Below are 15,326 nucleotides of genomic sequence, written 5' to 3'. Positions count from 1 at the left end.
GCCACCACTGCTGCTCACTGCTCCCTTCACCTCCCAGGGGGAAGAACAAAGGGGTGGGCAATTTCACTACACTTAGTGTGTGTGTGAGACTATCAGTGGTACTTTAACTTTAACTTTACTGTGTGTTCCAAAGAGTGGAAAACTGATAGTACGAGGTGGCTCACAATGCAGGTAATGGGGATACGATGTATTCCGCCTATAAATCCTCCCAAAAAAAGAATCGCTAGTGGTCGGAGGAGCACTGTGAGCAAGGTGATGTGTCACTACGCCAGAAAAATAGTTCCTTTTCGTGAGCTCTTACAATAACAATGTCGTTATAGCTTGGTCAATGTGCTGGTCTTGTCATGTACGTAAAATGTTGGTGGTTTTTGGATGTTTTTCAGAAGGCTTTATAGGCAGACTAAATGAATCCCATTATCTGCATTGTTCGCTGCCTTGTACAAGTAGTTTTTCACTTTTTAGAATGCACAAAAAAGGGAAAGACGTGTATCCTTGTCTCACATAAGGATTGTTTATGATGGGCAAAATACATTGAAAAATGCAGTTTTTCTTTTTATGCAAAATATATTTACAAGATCATGGGTGGGGATTAGCAACACAGGCCACACGGACAGGTTATTTACAAAAACACAGATTTCCTCCACTCCGGTGTTGAAAATAAATATACATTCACACGAGTGTAACAAAAAAGGAAACACATTCCCCAACTGTCAAATGCTTTTTGTCCAGTCAAAATGTGTTCATGAGTGTAGTGAAATGTCACATGACGTTCACATTATCTTGGAAATCAGTGCGCATTTAAACAAAACCCAGGAAACATCCATCCATCCATTTTCTACCGCTTGTCCCTTTTGTGGTTGGGGGGGGGGGGGGGGGGGGGTCGCTGGAGCCTATCTAAGCTGCATTCGGGTGGAAGGCGTGGTACATCATAAACGTAAAATCAACAACACACGTAAGTCAATAACTTCATTTTCTGTTGTTAAATGAGGTACAGAAAGAGATGTCGTACATTTTGTATAACACACACGTTTTTTCCTCTCCATAAGCTCAGTTTTCAGGGACAAAAAACCACGTTTGTGTAAACGAGAGGCCAAAACTCATACGACCTCATGTGTTTCGAATAAAATATAATAATTTGCGTGGACTTGGCTTAATTGTCTGTACGTAAGTCATTGATCTTTTGTCTAATGATGATAAAATATTGTTGTGGAGAAACGCAGCCGACGGGCCGACAGCGGGCTGAGAGAGACGGTCCTGACCAAGATGGAGGCCAGGAGGCGGGGCATGCGGCAGAGAGGAGAAGCGTGACGCACGCGGAGCGGCACGGCAGCTGCAATTTGAGTCAGGTGCGTATAACACACACCTGCTCACAATCTCTCCATCCGCTGCTAGACCATAAGAGAGGCGAAGGGGGCACGATCGGGAAGAGGACGGAGGAGGAAACCACGGCAACGACACCAGCAACGAGAAACCAGAAAAGACATGAGCCCCCGTGGAAGACGCAACATCCGGCCACCGAAAGGTGCGCGAAGACGAGCAGCCAAGGGCGTGCTAGAAAGTGGCGCGCCCGATTGGGACACAAAGACGCCATTGAGGTGGCTAACTATGATGCGTGCAGTTTATCAAAGCAACAAACAAACAATCGGAAAATCCCCGTTACTGAGGAGGCTAACCATGATGCGTGCAGTTTATCAAAGCAACAATCAAACAATCGGAACATTCCCGTCGTATCAATTCCTAGATATGGTCGTAATTATACTGAATGCACTGGGCATAATAAACACAACATTATTAATATTGCTACTACGGATAATTTGATCAAAAATTCCCTAAAACAGCCCACTACCTATAATATAGGTTTTTTGTGCGACCACTTTAGCTCAGCAGCAGTTTGACATCACCTACAACACTCAACTGGGCCAGCTCTGGCCATCGGTCCGAGTCGCCCTGCTCTCGGAGAAAAAGTACGGAGCTCTGCTAAATATCCATTGCTTTCGGTCCCCTAGAGGGGGGGGGGGGTTGCCCACATCTGAGGTCCTCTCCAAGGTTTCTCATAGTCAGCATTGTCACTGGCGTCCCACTGGATGTGAATTCTCCCTGCCCACTGGGTGTGAGTTTTCCTTGCCCTTTTGTGGGTTCTTCCGAGGATGTTGTAGTCGTAATGATTTGTGCAGTCCTTTGAGACATTTGTGATTTGGGGCTATATAAATAAACATTCATCAAAATAAACATTCATTAAACATAAGATCATTGTCTCCCAAAATGTTGTTAGTTAATGATATCATCAGAGACAACAATCTTAACGTCATCGGTCTCAGTGAAACCTGGCTTAAACCAAACGACTTTTTTGCGCTAAATGAGGCATTTCCTCCTAACTTTACACATGCGCATATTGCCCGTCCGCTTAAAAGGGGTGGGGGGGTCGCACTAATATACAACGAAAACTTTAACCTTAGTCCTAACATAAATAATAAATATACATCGTTTGAGGTGCTTACTATGAGGTCTGTCACACCGCTGCCTCTACACCTGGCTGTTATCTACCGCCCCCCAGGGCCCTATTCGGACTTTATCAATGAATTCTCAGAGTTCGTTGCTGATCTAGTGACACACGCCGATAATATAATCATAATGGGGGACTTTAATATCCATATGAATACCCCATCGGACCCCACCGTGCGTAGCGCTCCAGACTATAATTGATAGCTGTGGTCTCACACAAATAATAAATGAACCCACGCATTGCAACGGTAATACGATAGACCTAGTGCTTGTCAGGGGTATCACCGCTTCCAAAGTTACGATACTCCCGTATACTAAAGTATTGTCCGATCATTACCTTATAAAATTCGAGGTTCAGACACATGTTCGTCAAACTAATAATAATAATAACTGCTATAGCAGCCGCAACATTAATACGGCCACAACGACAACTCTTGCTGACCTACTGCCCTCGGTAATGGCACCATTCCCAAAATATGTGGGCTCTATTGATAACCTCACTAACAACTTTAACGACGCCCTGCGCGAAACCATTGATAACATAGCACCGCTAAAGTTAAAAAAGGCTCCAAAAAAGCGCACCCCGTGGTTTACAGAAGAAACTAGAGCTCAGAAATTATTATGCAGATAGCTGGAACGCAAATGGCGCACGACTAAACTTGAGGTGCACCATCAAGCATGGAGTGATAGTTTAATAATTTATAAACGCATGCTTACTTTAGCTAAAGCTAATTATTACTCAAATCTCATCCACCGTAATAAAAATGATCCTAAATTTTTGTTTAGTACGGTAGCATCGCTAACCCAACAAGGGACTCCTTCCAGTAGCTCCACCCACTCAGCTGATGACTTTATGCAATTCTTTAGTAAGAAAATTGAAGTCATTAGAAAGGAGATTAAAGACAATGCGTCCCAGCTACAACGGGGTTCTATTAACACTGACACAATTGTATATACGGCGGATACTGCCCTCCAAAATAGTTTCTCTCGTTTTGAGGAAATAACATTAGAGGAATTGTTACAACGTGTAAATGGAATAAAACAAACAACATGTTTACTTGACCCTCTTCCTGGGAAACTGATCAAGGAGCTCTTTGTATTATTAGGTCCATCAGTGCTAAATATTATAAACTTATCACTTTCCTCGGGCACTGTTCCCCTAGCATTCAAAAAAGCGGTTATTCATCCTCTTCTTAAAAGACCTAACCTCGATCCTGACCTCATGGTAAAACTACCGACCGGTGTCTCACCTTCCCTTTATTTCAAAAATCCTCGAAAAAATTGTTGCGGAGCAGTTAAATGAACACTTAGCGTCTAACAATCTATGCGAAACCTTTCAATCCGGTTTCAGGGCAAATCACTCGACGGAGACAGCCCTCGCAAAAATGACTAATGATCTATTGCTAACGATGGATTCTGATGCGTCATCTATTTTGCTGCTCCTCGATCTTAGCGCTGCTTTCGATACTGTCGATCATAATATTTTATTAGAACGTATCAAAACACGAATTGGTATGTCAGACTTAGCCCTGTCTTGGTTTAACTCTTATCTTACTGATAGGATGCAGTGTGTCTCCCATAACAATGTGACCTCAGACTACGTTAAGGTAACGTGTGGAGTTCCCCAGGGTTCGGTCCTTGGCCCTGCACTCTTCAGCATCTACATGCTGCCGCTAGGTGACATCATACGCAAATACGGTGTTAGCTTTCACTGTTATGCTGATGACACCCAACTCTACATGCCCCTAAAGCTGACCAACATGCCGGATTGTAGTCAGCTGGAGGTGTGTCTTAATGAAATTAAACAATGGATGTCCGCTAACTTTTTGCAACTCAACGCCAAAAAAACGGAAATGCTGATTATCGGTCCTGCTAGACACCGAACTCTATTTAATAATACAACTCTAACATTTGACAACCAAACAATTAAACAAGGCGACACTGTAAAGAATCTGGGTATTATCTTCGACCCAACTCTCTCCTTTGAGGCACACATTAAAAGCGTTACTAAAACGGCCTTCTTTCATCTCCGCAATATCGCTAAAATTCGCACCATTCTGTCCACTAAAGACGCTGAGATCATCATCCATGCGTTTGTTACGTCTCGCCTCGACTACTGTAACGTATTATTTTCGGGTCTCCCCATGTCTAGCATTAAAAGATTACAGTTGGTACAAAATGCGGCTGCTAGACTTTTGACAAGAACAAGAAAGTTTGATCACATTACGCCTATACTGGCTCACCTGCACTGGCTTCCTGTGCACTTAAGATGTGACTTTAAGGTTTTACTACTTATGTATAAAATACTACACGGTCTAGCTCCATCCTATCTTGCCGATTGTATTGTACCATATGTCCCGGCAAGAAATCTGCGTTCAAAGGACTCCGGCTTATTAGTGATCCCCAAAGCCCAAAAAAAGTCTGCGGGCTGTAGAGCTTTTTCATTTCGGGCTCCAGTACTCTGGAATGCCCTCCCGGTAACAGTTCGAGATGCCACCTCAGTAGAAGCATTTAAGTCTCACCTTAAAACTCATTTGTATACTCTAGCCTTTAAATAGACTCCCTTTTTAGACCAGTTGATCTGCCGTTTCTCTTCTTTTTCTTCTATGTCCCACTCTCCTTTGTGGAGGGAGTCCGGTCCGATCCGGTGGCCATGTACTGCTCGCCTGTGTATCGGCTGGGGACATCTCTGCGCTGCTGATCAGCCTCCGCTTGGGATGGTTTCCTACTGGCTCCGCTGTGAACGGGACTCTCGCTGCTGTGTTGGATCCGCTTTGGACTGGACTCTCGCGACTGTGTTTGATCCATTATGGATTGATATTTCACAGTATCATGTTCTCATATGTTCTCATAGTCATCAGTATCATCAGTATCACAGTATCATGTTCTCATAGTCATCATTGTCACCGACGTCCCACTGGGTCATTATTGTCACCGATGTCCCACTGGGTGTGAGTTTTCCTTGCCCTTATGTGGGCCTACCGAGGATGTCGTAGTGGTTTGTGCAGCCCTTTGAGACACTAGTGATTTAGGGCTATGTAAGTAAACATTGATTGATTGATTGATTTATTGAAACAATAAATGTATGTCAACCCTGCTACGAGGTGTCGTGCATCGAAGGTCCTTGTAACTCACGTGGTGATGGCAGGAAGTCCGTCGCAGTTGTCTATATCCGTTATACATCTGTGTGACTATGTAGTCCAACGTGTTATGTTACCATGTTTTGTGTTTGTTTTTTTCCCTCTCTCTTTGTACCTCCAGGTTGGCCAACGTAACACCAGCCTATAAAAGGCCAAAGAACAGTTCACTTGGGGATCGCTCTTGCATCCCACACTTCTTCTCCGCCCAGCTCCAGCTGGACATACTTTTGTTGACTTTCGTACCTTATTCTCATACACTTTGGTTCATAAATAGAAGAAGCTCTTTATTACAACACCATATCAGCTACCCTTTTTTTTCTACGTTTGCAATTGTTTGGGGGCTCGTCCGGGATATGAACCCGAGATCTTTTTCACTTGTAGTGAGAATCATACAAAGTCGCGACCCACAAAGGGGTGTCACAAATATAATAAAGGTTTATTAATGTGGCTTATCACCAGTTTTTGGCCATTCTACTACTCCTCTAATGAAGCAACTGCAGCACTTTTTGTTAACTTCCAGGTGCTAGTTTGGTTTGAATGCTGGTTTTCCATCATGAGGTGTTCAGGCAAGATGGAGATGACAGCATCATCTACTGCATGTCGGTTAAAAAAAAACACAACAACAGCTCAAACGTGAGACACAAGGGCCAAAAAATTTAAATGAGTAACACACCAAAACAAACTGAACTGTAACGCTTTGCAGTTTAATGATTGCTGTTTGGTACTCAGTGCACCTATTTGGTCAGCTTTATTAAGTGTTTAATGGAGTCCCAATTCCCGACACAGCAACAATCTGATTGTCAAGAGCATATTTGGTGTAGCACTCTGTTGACTCTGTGAACACAGAAATGAGTAACCTGACTCTCGCCAAATCCTTGTAGTTCGCTGAGCTCCACACAAGGATCTGGGCTCGAGGGCAATGCAAACTCCTTCAAGATAGCAATCAGGATCGCCGGGCGGGATTTCATAGATGTAACGTAGCGCCAAAGCGACTGATTGATTCAAACAACAATGGCGGGACGCAGCGGGGAGTCATGTGCTGACATTGATTCTGCTATTGCAACTGTTTTGTCCAATCTGTCAAATATTATTTATTTTCGCTCTGTCGTTATCCAAAATGTCGGCTGTTCTGATTTGGATTTCGCAGCGTCACTCTCATCAGCGTCGCAGGTTGATTTGGATCTGAGTGGTTGAAGTAGCACGTCTTTCATAATAACGGACAAGTGTTTTATCCAATCACATAAAATGATTTTTTTTACAAGGCCCCACCTTCTGAAATACATCACCTATTGAGAAGTCCCAGATCCTTGTTTGGAGCTCAACGAACTACAAGGATCTGGCGAGAGTCAGGTTAAGAAATTAGGGCTGTCTTCAAATAGTTGGAAATTTGACGATTCAATTCGGACTATAAAGCTCAGAGTCAAATCATTTAAAGCTAATATTACCTCCCCCCCTCTGCAGGATGGGCCCCAGTGTACAGGAAGTGTGTCGGGAGGATACATTGATTTCATCCATCCATTTTTCTACCGCTTGTCCCTTTCGGGGTGGCGGGGTTGTGCTGGAGCCTATCTCAGCTGCATTCAGGCAGAAGGTGGTGTACACACTGGACAAGTCGCCACCTCATCGCAGGGCCAACACAGATAGAAAAACAACATTCACACTCACATTCACACACTAGGGCCAATTTAGTGTTGCCAATCAACCTATCCCCAGGTGCATGTCTTTGGAAGTGGGAGGAAGCCGGAGTACCCGGAGGGAACCCACGCAGTCACGGGGAAAACATGCAAACTCCACAGAGAAATATCCCGAACCCGGGATTGAACTCAGGACCTTCTTATTGTGAGGCATATGCACTAATCCCCCTGTACCACTGTGCTGCCCTGCTTTCATCATGTTGTTTTTAAATATTGGTCAAATATGCTTATGTGCAGGAATAATTATTTGCACTTAGAAATACTTGTTTGTAGCAAAAAATACGACTAGAACATTTTGACATTATGTTTTTGTTCAATTACAGTAAGTGTGATTTTATTTTTTGGGACGTATACCGCAATATTATCATACTGTGAGATTTTAAACCGTTAGCTAATTATTAGTATCAAAATGTCAGCTTTTTTTCTTATTAAATTGTATTTTTTCTGACATTTTGACTATTGCTTGGTTTGATTTTATTTTGAAAAGATGTTAGAATTGTTATTAATATTGATACTGTTGTTGATAAAATACTTTTTTTTTTTGACTGCTTTTAGATTGTTTTGTGTCTTGCTTGTGTTTCCTCTGGATTACCCTGTTTATTGCTATTCTGAATGTTGCTGGGTTGGGTTTGGTTTTGGAATTGGAATTGCATTATCATGGTTTTGTTGTGTATTGCTTTGTTGGATTGATTCGTTGGATTGATTTGGGGACGGCGTGGCACGGTTGGGAGGGTGGCCGTGCCAGTAACCTGAGGTTTACTGGTTCGATCCCCGCCTACTACCAACCTTGTCACGTTCGTTGTGTCCTTGAGCAAGACACTTAACCCTTGGGTCGTGGTCAGGGCCTTGCATGGCAGCTCCCGCCATCAGTGTGTGAATGTGTGTGTGTGAATGGGTGAATGTGGAAATAGTGACAAAGTGCTTTGAGTACCTTGAAGGTAGAAACTGCTATACAAGCATAACCCGTTTATTAAAAAAAAAATAAGAGTAACAAAAAAAGGACAATATGCCGTGGGTCAACAAAACTGGAGCTACGGGGCACACTTTGGACACCCCGTTCTACATGGAGCAGCTAAACACGGCCACCACTCACCTCGAACTTTGCCTTTGGAAGCCATCACTGGTGTCCCAAGAAGACAAAAAGTGGGGGTTGAACAGACAGCAAGAAAGGAAGGAAAGAGACAAAAAAAAGGGACAAAGACAGAACACATGATTAGACAACTGTTGGAAAAACAGCGTGTCTCTAGTCGGGCTATGTCGAGAGAGTCCTGATTAAAGGACGTAGTGCCGCTATCATGTTATTGATGAGTCAGCCATGTAATCATTCATGCAAACGCCGCTGAAAGTTCACACTGGCTTGTGACTGACAGCGATGTAATGAGTCACCGGAGGACCAGACAGGACTGTCCTCCGAGGGGCGATGACACTACACGCTCCAGCAAGCACAAATGTATATTGTGACAAAAAAACAACGCACATACAAGCGAAAACAGAAGAGAAGACAGTGGAGAGTAAAACAAACAACATAGATTGTCTATGAAGTGTGTGTGTGTCTGTGTGTGTATATCCTGAGGGAATGACGATTTTTTTTCACTGCTTTGCCAAATTGATGGATCTATTGGAATCCCTCGAGTGAGCCTGAAAACCTCTAAGAGACAAAACAAAAGAGGGACAGGACTGGAAGAACAAAGAGCATAGCACTGCAGGTATGTATTCAAATACTCTTCTTTATACACGCTCTTTGATCAAGTCAGAACTTGCGCGAGTGCCATCCATCCATCCATTTCTACCGCTAATTCCCTTTGGGGTCGCGGGGGGCGCTGGTGCCTATCTCAGCTACAATCGGGCGGAAGGCGGGTTACATCCTGGACAAGTCGCCACCTCATCGCAGGACCAACACAGATAGACAGACAACATTCACACTCACATTCACACACTAGGGCCAATTTAGTGTTGCCAATCAACCTATCCCCAGGTGCATGTCTTTGGAAGTGGGAGGAACCTGGAGTGTTTTTGTTCAAATTTAAAATCGTCAATATGATACTGAGAGTTTCTGCGAATGAAGTTGTGCTTGCACACCGCACGAGTGGAAAGGACTTAAAAAGAAAGAAAGAAATGAGTACAAACACCTCTAAAAGCTAGTTTTGAGGAACAAGGAGGGGGTTTAACATGGAGGCAGGCGAATTCGGAGTATTGCAGTTACTAAGCAACCAGCACAACAGTTCCACAAGTCCCAGGAAGCTGATTTTGGAGAGACTTTTTATTCCTCTCTTGCTTTCTCTTCCTTCATTTTAGCATGTCATGCGCAGATTGATTGTAATGGCCGCCCATTGCATGTTCGCAATGCTCCTGATTTGACACAATGGAGTGCGCTTAGGAGATTGGTCTTCAATGTATTTGAAGCCCACACCTTCTGAAATGCTTTTTTACCATTACATTTCAGCTGATTTCCTGGTGGGGAAAGCAACAAAATGGATCAATTGGGGAATAGAATGACAAACTTGACAATGATTTGGATGCTCAATGGAATAGCATCTCAGCTAAACCGCTTTATTGGCCTTTATTGGACATGTGGCTCCTCCCTGGGAACCAAATTGACTGAATCATCATGTAAAATAGAGATAACTAACACAGAACACTTCACTATACTACAGCAAACATAATGTAAAATGCCCACTGTCAAGAAATTAAACATTTACCTGTGACCGATTTTAGATCCCAATCATAAAATTGGGAAATCAAATATAATATAAGTGAACCAACCCAGATATGAGTCATTAACAATAAAGCCAGCAAAAAATACATTAATAAAAATGTTCGAAAACATTTTAAAACAAAGTAAAAAAAAAAAAAAAAAAAACAACTATTTATTACGGATTTGTCCATACCCCAACACAGTCAGTATGTTCATACATTACAAGGTCAATTATAAAAATATATATAAAAAAAAAACAACACACACATATATATATATATATATATATATATATATATATATATGTATATATATATATATATATATATATATATATATATATATATATATATATATATATATATATAAAAACAAAAACACAAATTTAATTTTTATTTTTTTCGTGTTATACTATTTTATACGTGTTATTTATGTACATGTTTTAAAATCATTATACCGGTATGTAAATACTATAAATCAGGGGCGTCTAACGTAAGGCCCAAGGTCCCGATCAGGCCCGCGAACAGGTTTTATCAGGCCCGCAGGATGAGTTTTCTAAGTATAAAAAATGAGCCAAAATTGTTGAAAAAAAGAAACAGCTGTTTTAAATGTGTCCTCTAGATCAGTGGTTCTCAACCTTTTTTCAGTGATGTACCCCCTGTGAACATTTTTTTAATTCAAGTACCCTCTAATCAGAGCAAAGCATTTTTGGTTGAAAAAAAGAGATAAAGAAGTAAAATACAGCACTATGTCATAAGTTTCTGATTTATTAAATTGTATAACAGTGCAAAATATTGCTCATTTGTAGTGGTCTTTCTTGAACTATTTGGAAAAAATTGTATAAAAATAACTAAAAACTTGTTGAAAAATAAACAAGTGATTCAATGATAAATAAAGATTCTACACATAGAAGTAATCATCAACTTAAAGTGCCCTCTTTGGGGATTGTAATAGAGATCTATCTGGATTCATCAACTTCATTCTAAACATTTCTTTACAAAAAAATCAATATTTATGGGACATGTCCACAAAAAATCTAGCTGTCAACACTGAATATTGCATTGTTGCATTTCTTTTCACAGTTTATCAACTTACATTCATATTTAGTTGAAGTATTATTCTATAAATATATTTATAAAGGATGTTTGAATTGTTGCCATTTTTAGACTATTTTTGAAAAATTTCACGTACCACTTGGCATACCTTCAAGTACCCCCAGGGGTACACGTACCCCCATTTGAGAACCACTGCTCTAGATGTTGCAATGCCAATTCTTTGTATCTTTGTAGATGATGCTACATATGTACAAACTAAACCACGTTAGTACATAAATCGAGGAATATGATCAAACTACATAAATAACATCCTGCAATTTGATTGTGATTTTTTTTATTGTCTTGATGAATAGAAAATTAAATCCAATGAGTTGACTGGTAATCACTATAACATAATTTATTCAGAAAATACAAATAACGACAAAAAAAGATAGAATACTATTAACCGCAACATGTAAGTGTAAAAAAAAAAAAAAAACCCAACAACATTATGATTTGTACATTTTCAGAATGTGCTTGTTCTATTTTTAAACAAAGAAAACGGTCTTAAGTTATTGTGCCTCGTTTTTACCAGTGCGGCCCACTTGGGATTCGATTTTTCTCCATGTGGCCCCAGATCTAAAATGAGTTTGACACCCGAAAATTATTCATTAGTATCGCGGTACTATAATTATACCATACAAACCTAGTCAGGGTAGTTAATCGAAAACTAACCTAAAAGTCCCATTATGCTATAACGAAGGTTTTACTGTATCTGCTTATTGAGAACACACCAAATTACCAAATATTCCTTCACTATATCCCGAGGCGTTCGTTAAAAAGCAAATTAACACCAAGTGTGCGCTAAGAGCAGGTGAGGAGTGAGCGAGTGTCTGGTGTCACAGCAGTGAGGCTGTGCGTTGTGAGCAGCTTGTTTTCAGTCTCTGAGCGTCAGCGGGGGAGCTGTCATAAATAAACTGTGTGATACTTCATACAGGCTCCACCTGCTGTGACACACATCCACGTACACCAGGCGATGTGGCGATCATAGCGCTCCCTGAGGATAAAGGTCTCCCGGGAGGACTGGTGTTCATTTGCACCAGCCTGGCACCTCTTCTCCCTCTGCGATCCTCTCTTTTACACTCATTCAGGACCTTCTCACGACGGCTTTTTCATATCTAGTACTACAATCCAAAGTGCTACACAGCTGGTTAATTCAGCCTTGAGGTGCTATACAAAGATGCCACCTAGGGAATGAAAACAGTATGTTATGCAAAAATAAAGGGATAATAACAAATATATTTGAGTGTTTGGCCCAATTTTTTTTTTTGTGGTGTGTTTGCGAAAGTTCATGATAACAGTTAAGAATTTTTGGGCGCCTCAAGATTCGAGTATGACTCAGGGTGTACGATTTGATTGTAAATCGATTATTCATTAATCTGTGATATCATATTGGATATCATTATTACACTGTATTGTTATGTATTATCGCAACTGTCTATCAACTGTATGTCTGGACTGCACAGATTGCCGCATTGTTGATTCAGAAGGCCTCAGGGAGATTTCACACAGCACCGGCAACAAGCTTGCTGAATTCTGATTGGATAAAAGCTCTAATGCAGGGTTGGCAAACGTACGGCCCGAAGGCCGGATCAGGTCCGCGAACAGGTTTTATCAGACCAGCTGGATGAGTTTGCTAAGTATGAAAATTAAAGGCCTACTGAAACCCACTACTACCGACCACGCAGTCTGATAGTTTATATATCAATGAAGAAATGTTAACATTGCAACACATGCCAATACGGTCTTTTTAGTTTACTAAATTACAATTTTAAATTTCCCACGGAGTGTATTGTTGAAAACGTCTCGGACTGATGACGCATATGATTACGCGTGCGCGTATGATTACGCGTGACGTCTCGGGTTGGAGGGGACATATAAGCGCAGCACCACTTGCGGCTAAAAGTCGTCTCTTTTCATCGCGCAATTAAACAGTATTTCAAACAGCTGTATTGCTGAATCTTTTGCAATTTGTTCAATTAATAATGGAGAAGTCAAAGTAGAAAGATGGAGGTGGGAAGCTTTAGCCTTTAGCCACACAAACACACGGTGTTTCCTTGTTTAAAATTCCTAGAGGTGAAGCTTTACTATGGATCAGAGCGAACATGGTTCCCGACCACTTGTCAACCGGCATATTTCGGTGACAAAATTGTGGTAAAAAGTCGCCTCTTACCGGAGATCTGCGGAGTTTGCCCTGTCCATGCAGCTGCCTTGACTTCCCTCAGACACTGGCGTCAACACACCCGTGGACACACCTCCGACTATCAGGTACTATTTAACTCACTAAAACACTAGCAACAGAATAGAAAGATAAGGGATTTCCCAGAATTATCCTTGTAAATGTGTCTAAAAACACATCTGAATCGCTCCCAATGCAATCGCCTTTTTTTTTCTTTTCTTCTAGTCCTTCGCTATCAATATCCTCAGCCACGAATCTTTCATTCTCGCTAAAAATAAATGGGGAAATTGTCGTTTTCTCGGTCCGAATAGCTCTTGCTGCTGGAGGCTCCCATTATAAACAATGTGAGGATGTGAGGAGCCCTCACACTGGTGACGTCATCTTCTGCTACTTCCGGTAAAGGCAAGGCTTTTTTATTAGCGACCACAAGTTGCGAACTTTATCGTGGATGTTCTCTACTAAATCCTTTCAGCAAAAATATGGCAATATCGCGAAAAGAATCAAGTATGACGCATTGAATGGACCTGCTATCCCCGTTTAAATAAGAAAATCTCATTTCAGTAGGCCTTTAACCTGACATTTTTGAATGAAAGAAACAGCTGTTCTAAATGTGTCCACTGGATGTCGTAATAGCAATTTGTTGTATCTTTGTGGATGATGCTACATATGTACAAAATAAACCACATGATGCTAGTACATCAGTCGAGGACATTTAGCAAACTACACATACAACATACTGTAATTTCATTCTGATGTTATTTTTTTATCTTTATAGACTGAAAATTAACACCAATGAGTTGACGGATGAACATTATCACATCATTTATTCAAAAAATATAAATAACAGCAAATAAAGTATATACACTATTAATCGCAACATGTAAGTGTAAAAAAATTCCTAACAACATTATGATTTTTACAATTTCAGAATGTGCTTGTTCAATTTTTAAACAAAGAAAACAATCAGAAGTTGTCTTTATTTTGAAGTTATCGTGCCATGATTTTATCAGTCCGGCCCACTTGGGAGTAGATTTTTCTCCATGTGGTCCCCGATCTAAAATGAATTTGATACCCCTGATCTAACGTAAAATCAGCAACATTGGAGCCAAATATGACATGAAGAGAATATGATGAATACTTGTATATATCTAGGGAAAGTAAATTAAAAATAACATTTACTTTTTACAATTTATGAACATTGTTTATGTTAGACCAACAGAGAAGTGATTGTTGGGCCTGACTGCCAGCCCACCACTGGCTAATGGTTCTTCCATAGTTAGATAGAACCAAACCTAGACCTAACACTCTTCCAAGATGGCGCCAGTATGTGCTTTGGCCTGCCGTCTCTCGCTGTCAGCTCTGTTCGTTTTTGTGTTGTTTGCGTCTATTTTCGACTCTGTCAGCTCACTGCTTGTGTATGACCGCCAAACACTGTTGGATCTTTGCCCCTCTCCCACTGATATGATCAACTTCGACGTTGTTTTTTCGACGTCCCAGTCAGCTTTTTCACCTGGCCGGATTCCTGCCTTCCTTTACCGCCTCCTGGTTCCTCTCCCCCGGCGGAAGCGTCTCTGGCGCCGCGGTAAATGTGGCGTTCAGCTGGTGAAAGTTGGGGCACTCCTGGCCCGGCTTCCCGTGGCTTCCCAAAGGAGGAATGGTGCGGTATCCGGTCTCCTCCTGCACCCACGCTCGCTGGATCCCATCGGTTCCTGGGTTCTTCCTATCGTTGGTTTGGAGGACGAGGCTTGCCGCCGTCGCTCCTGCTGTCCCCCCCCGCGGAGGCGCAGGGTGGATTCCCGCCACCTGCGGGCTGTGTGTCGGGCCCCACCTGGATTAGCTGCGGCCTTGGACGTGCTGGCCCCTGCCAGGTTCGGTCTTGTGAACGCAAGATCTTTGACAAACAAAACGTTCATCCTGAAGGATTTCTTCACTTTCCGCGGACTTAACTTCCTCTATGTGATGGAAACGTGGCTGAAAGCAAGTGAGTCCGCCCCCCTAATGAACTTCTGCCTCTGGAGTGTT

General features: G+C 41.7%; 1 protein-coding gene across 4 annotated transcripts in view; it reads right to left on the bottom strand.

Annotated features, from left to right (window-relative positions):
- The window catches only part of cadm2a (cell adhesion molecule 2a), a 602,573-nt gene that overhangs the window by 183,565 nt on the left and 403,682 nt on the right, over positions 1-15,326 (bottom strand). For 3 of the 4 annotated variants that reach the window (XM_061898582.1, XM_061898583.1, XM_061898585.1), the window contains exon 2: positions 8,430-8,456. The exons of the other annotated variant lie outside the window; for it this stretch is intronic. In XM_061898582.1, coding sequence (XP_061754566.1) covers positions 8,430-8,456 — 27 coding nt within the window. The remainder of the gene's footprint in view (positions 1-8,429; positions 8,457-15,326) is intronic. 4 annotated transcript variants of the gene reach the window in all.

Source organism: Nerophis ophidion, linkage group LG04, assembly GCF_033978795.1.
Source record: "Nerophis ophidion isolate RoL-2023_Sa linkage group LG04, RoL_Noph_v1.0, whole genome shotgun sequence".
In the NCBI taxonomy this organism is placed as follows: domain Eukaryota; kingdom Metazoa; phylum Chordata; class Actinopteri; order Syngnathiformes; family Syngnathidae; genus Nerophis; species Nerophis ophidion.
Note: the sequence above shows the minus strand (reverse complement) of the source record. Positions and strands in the feature narration are given on the sequence as shown.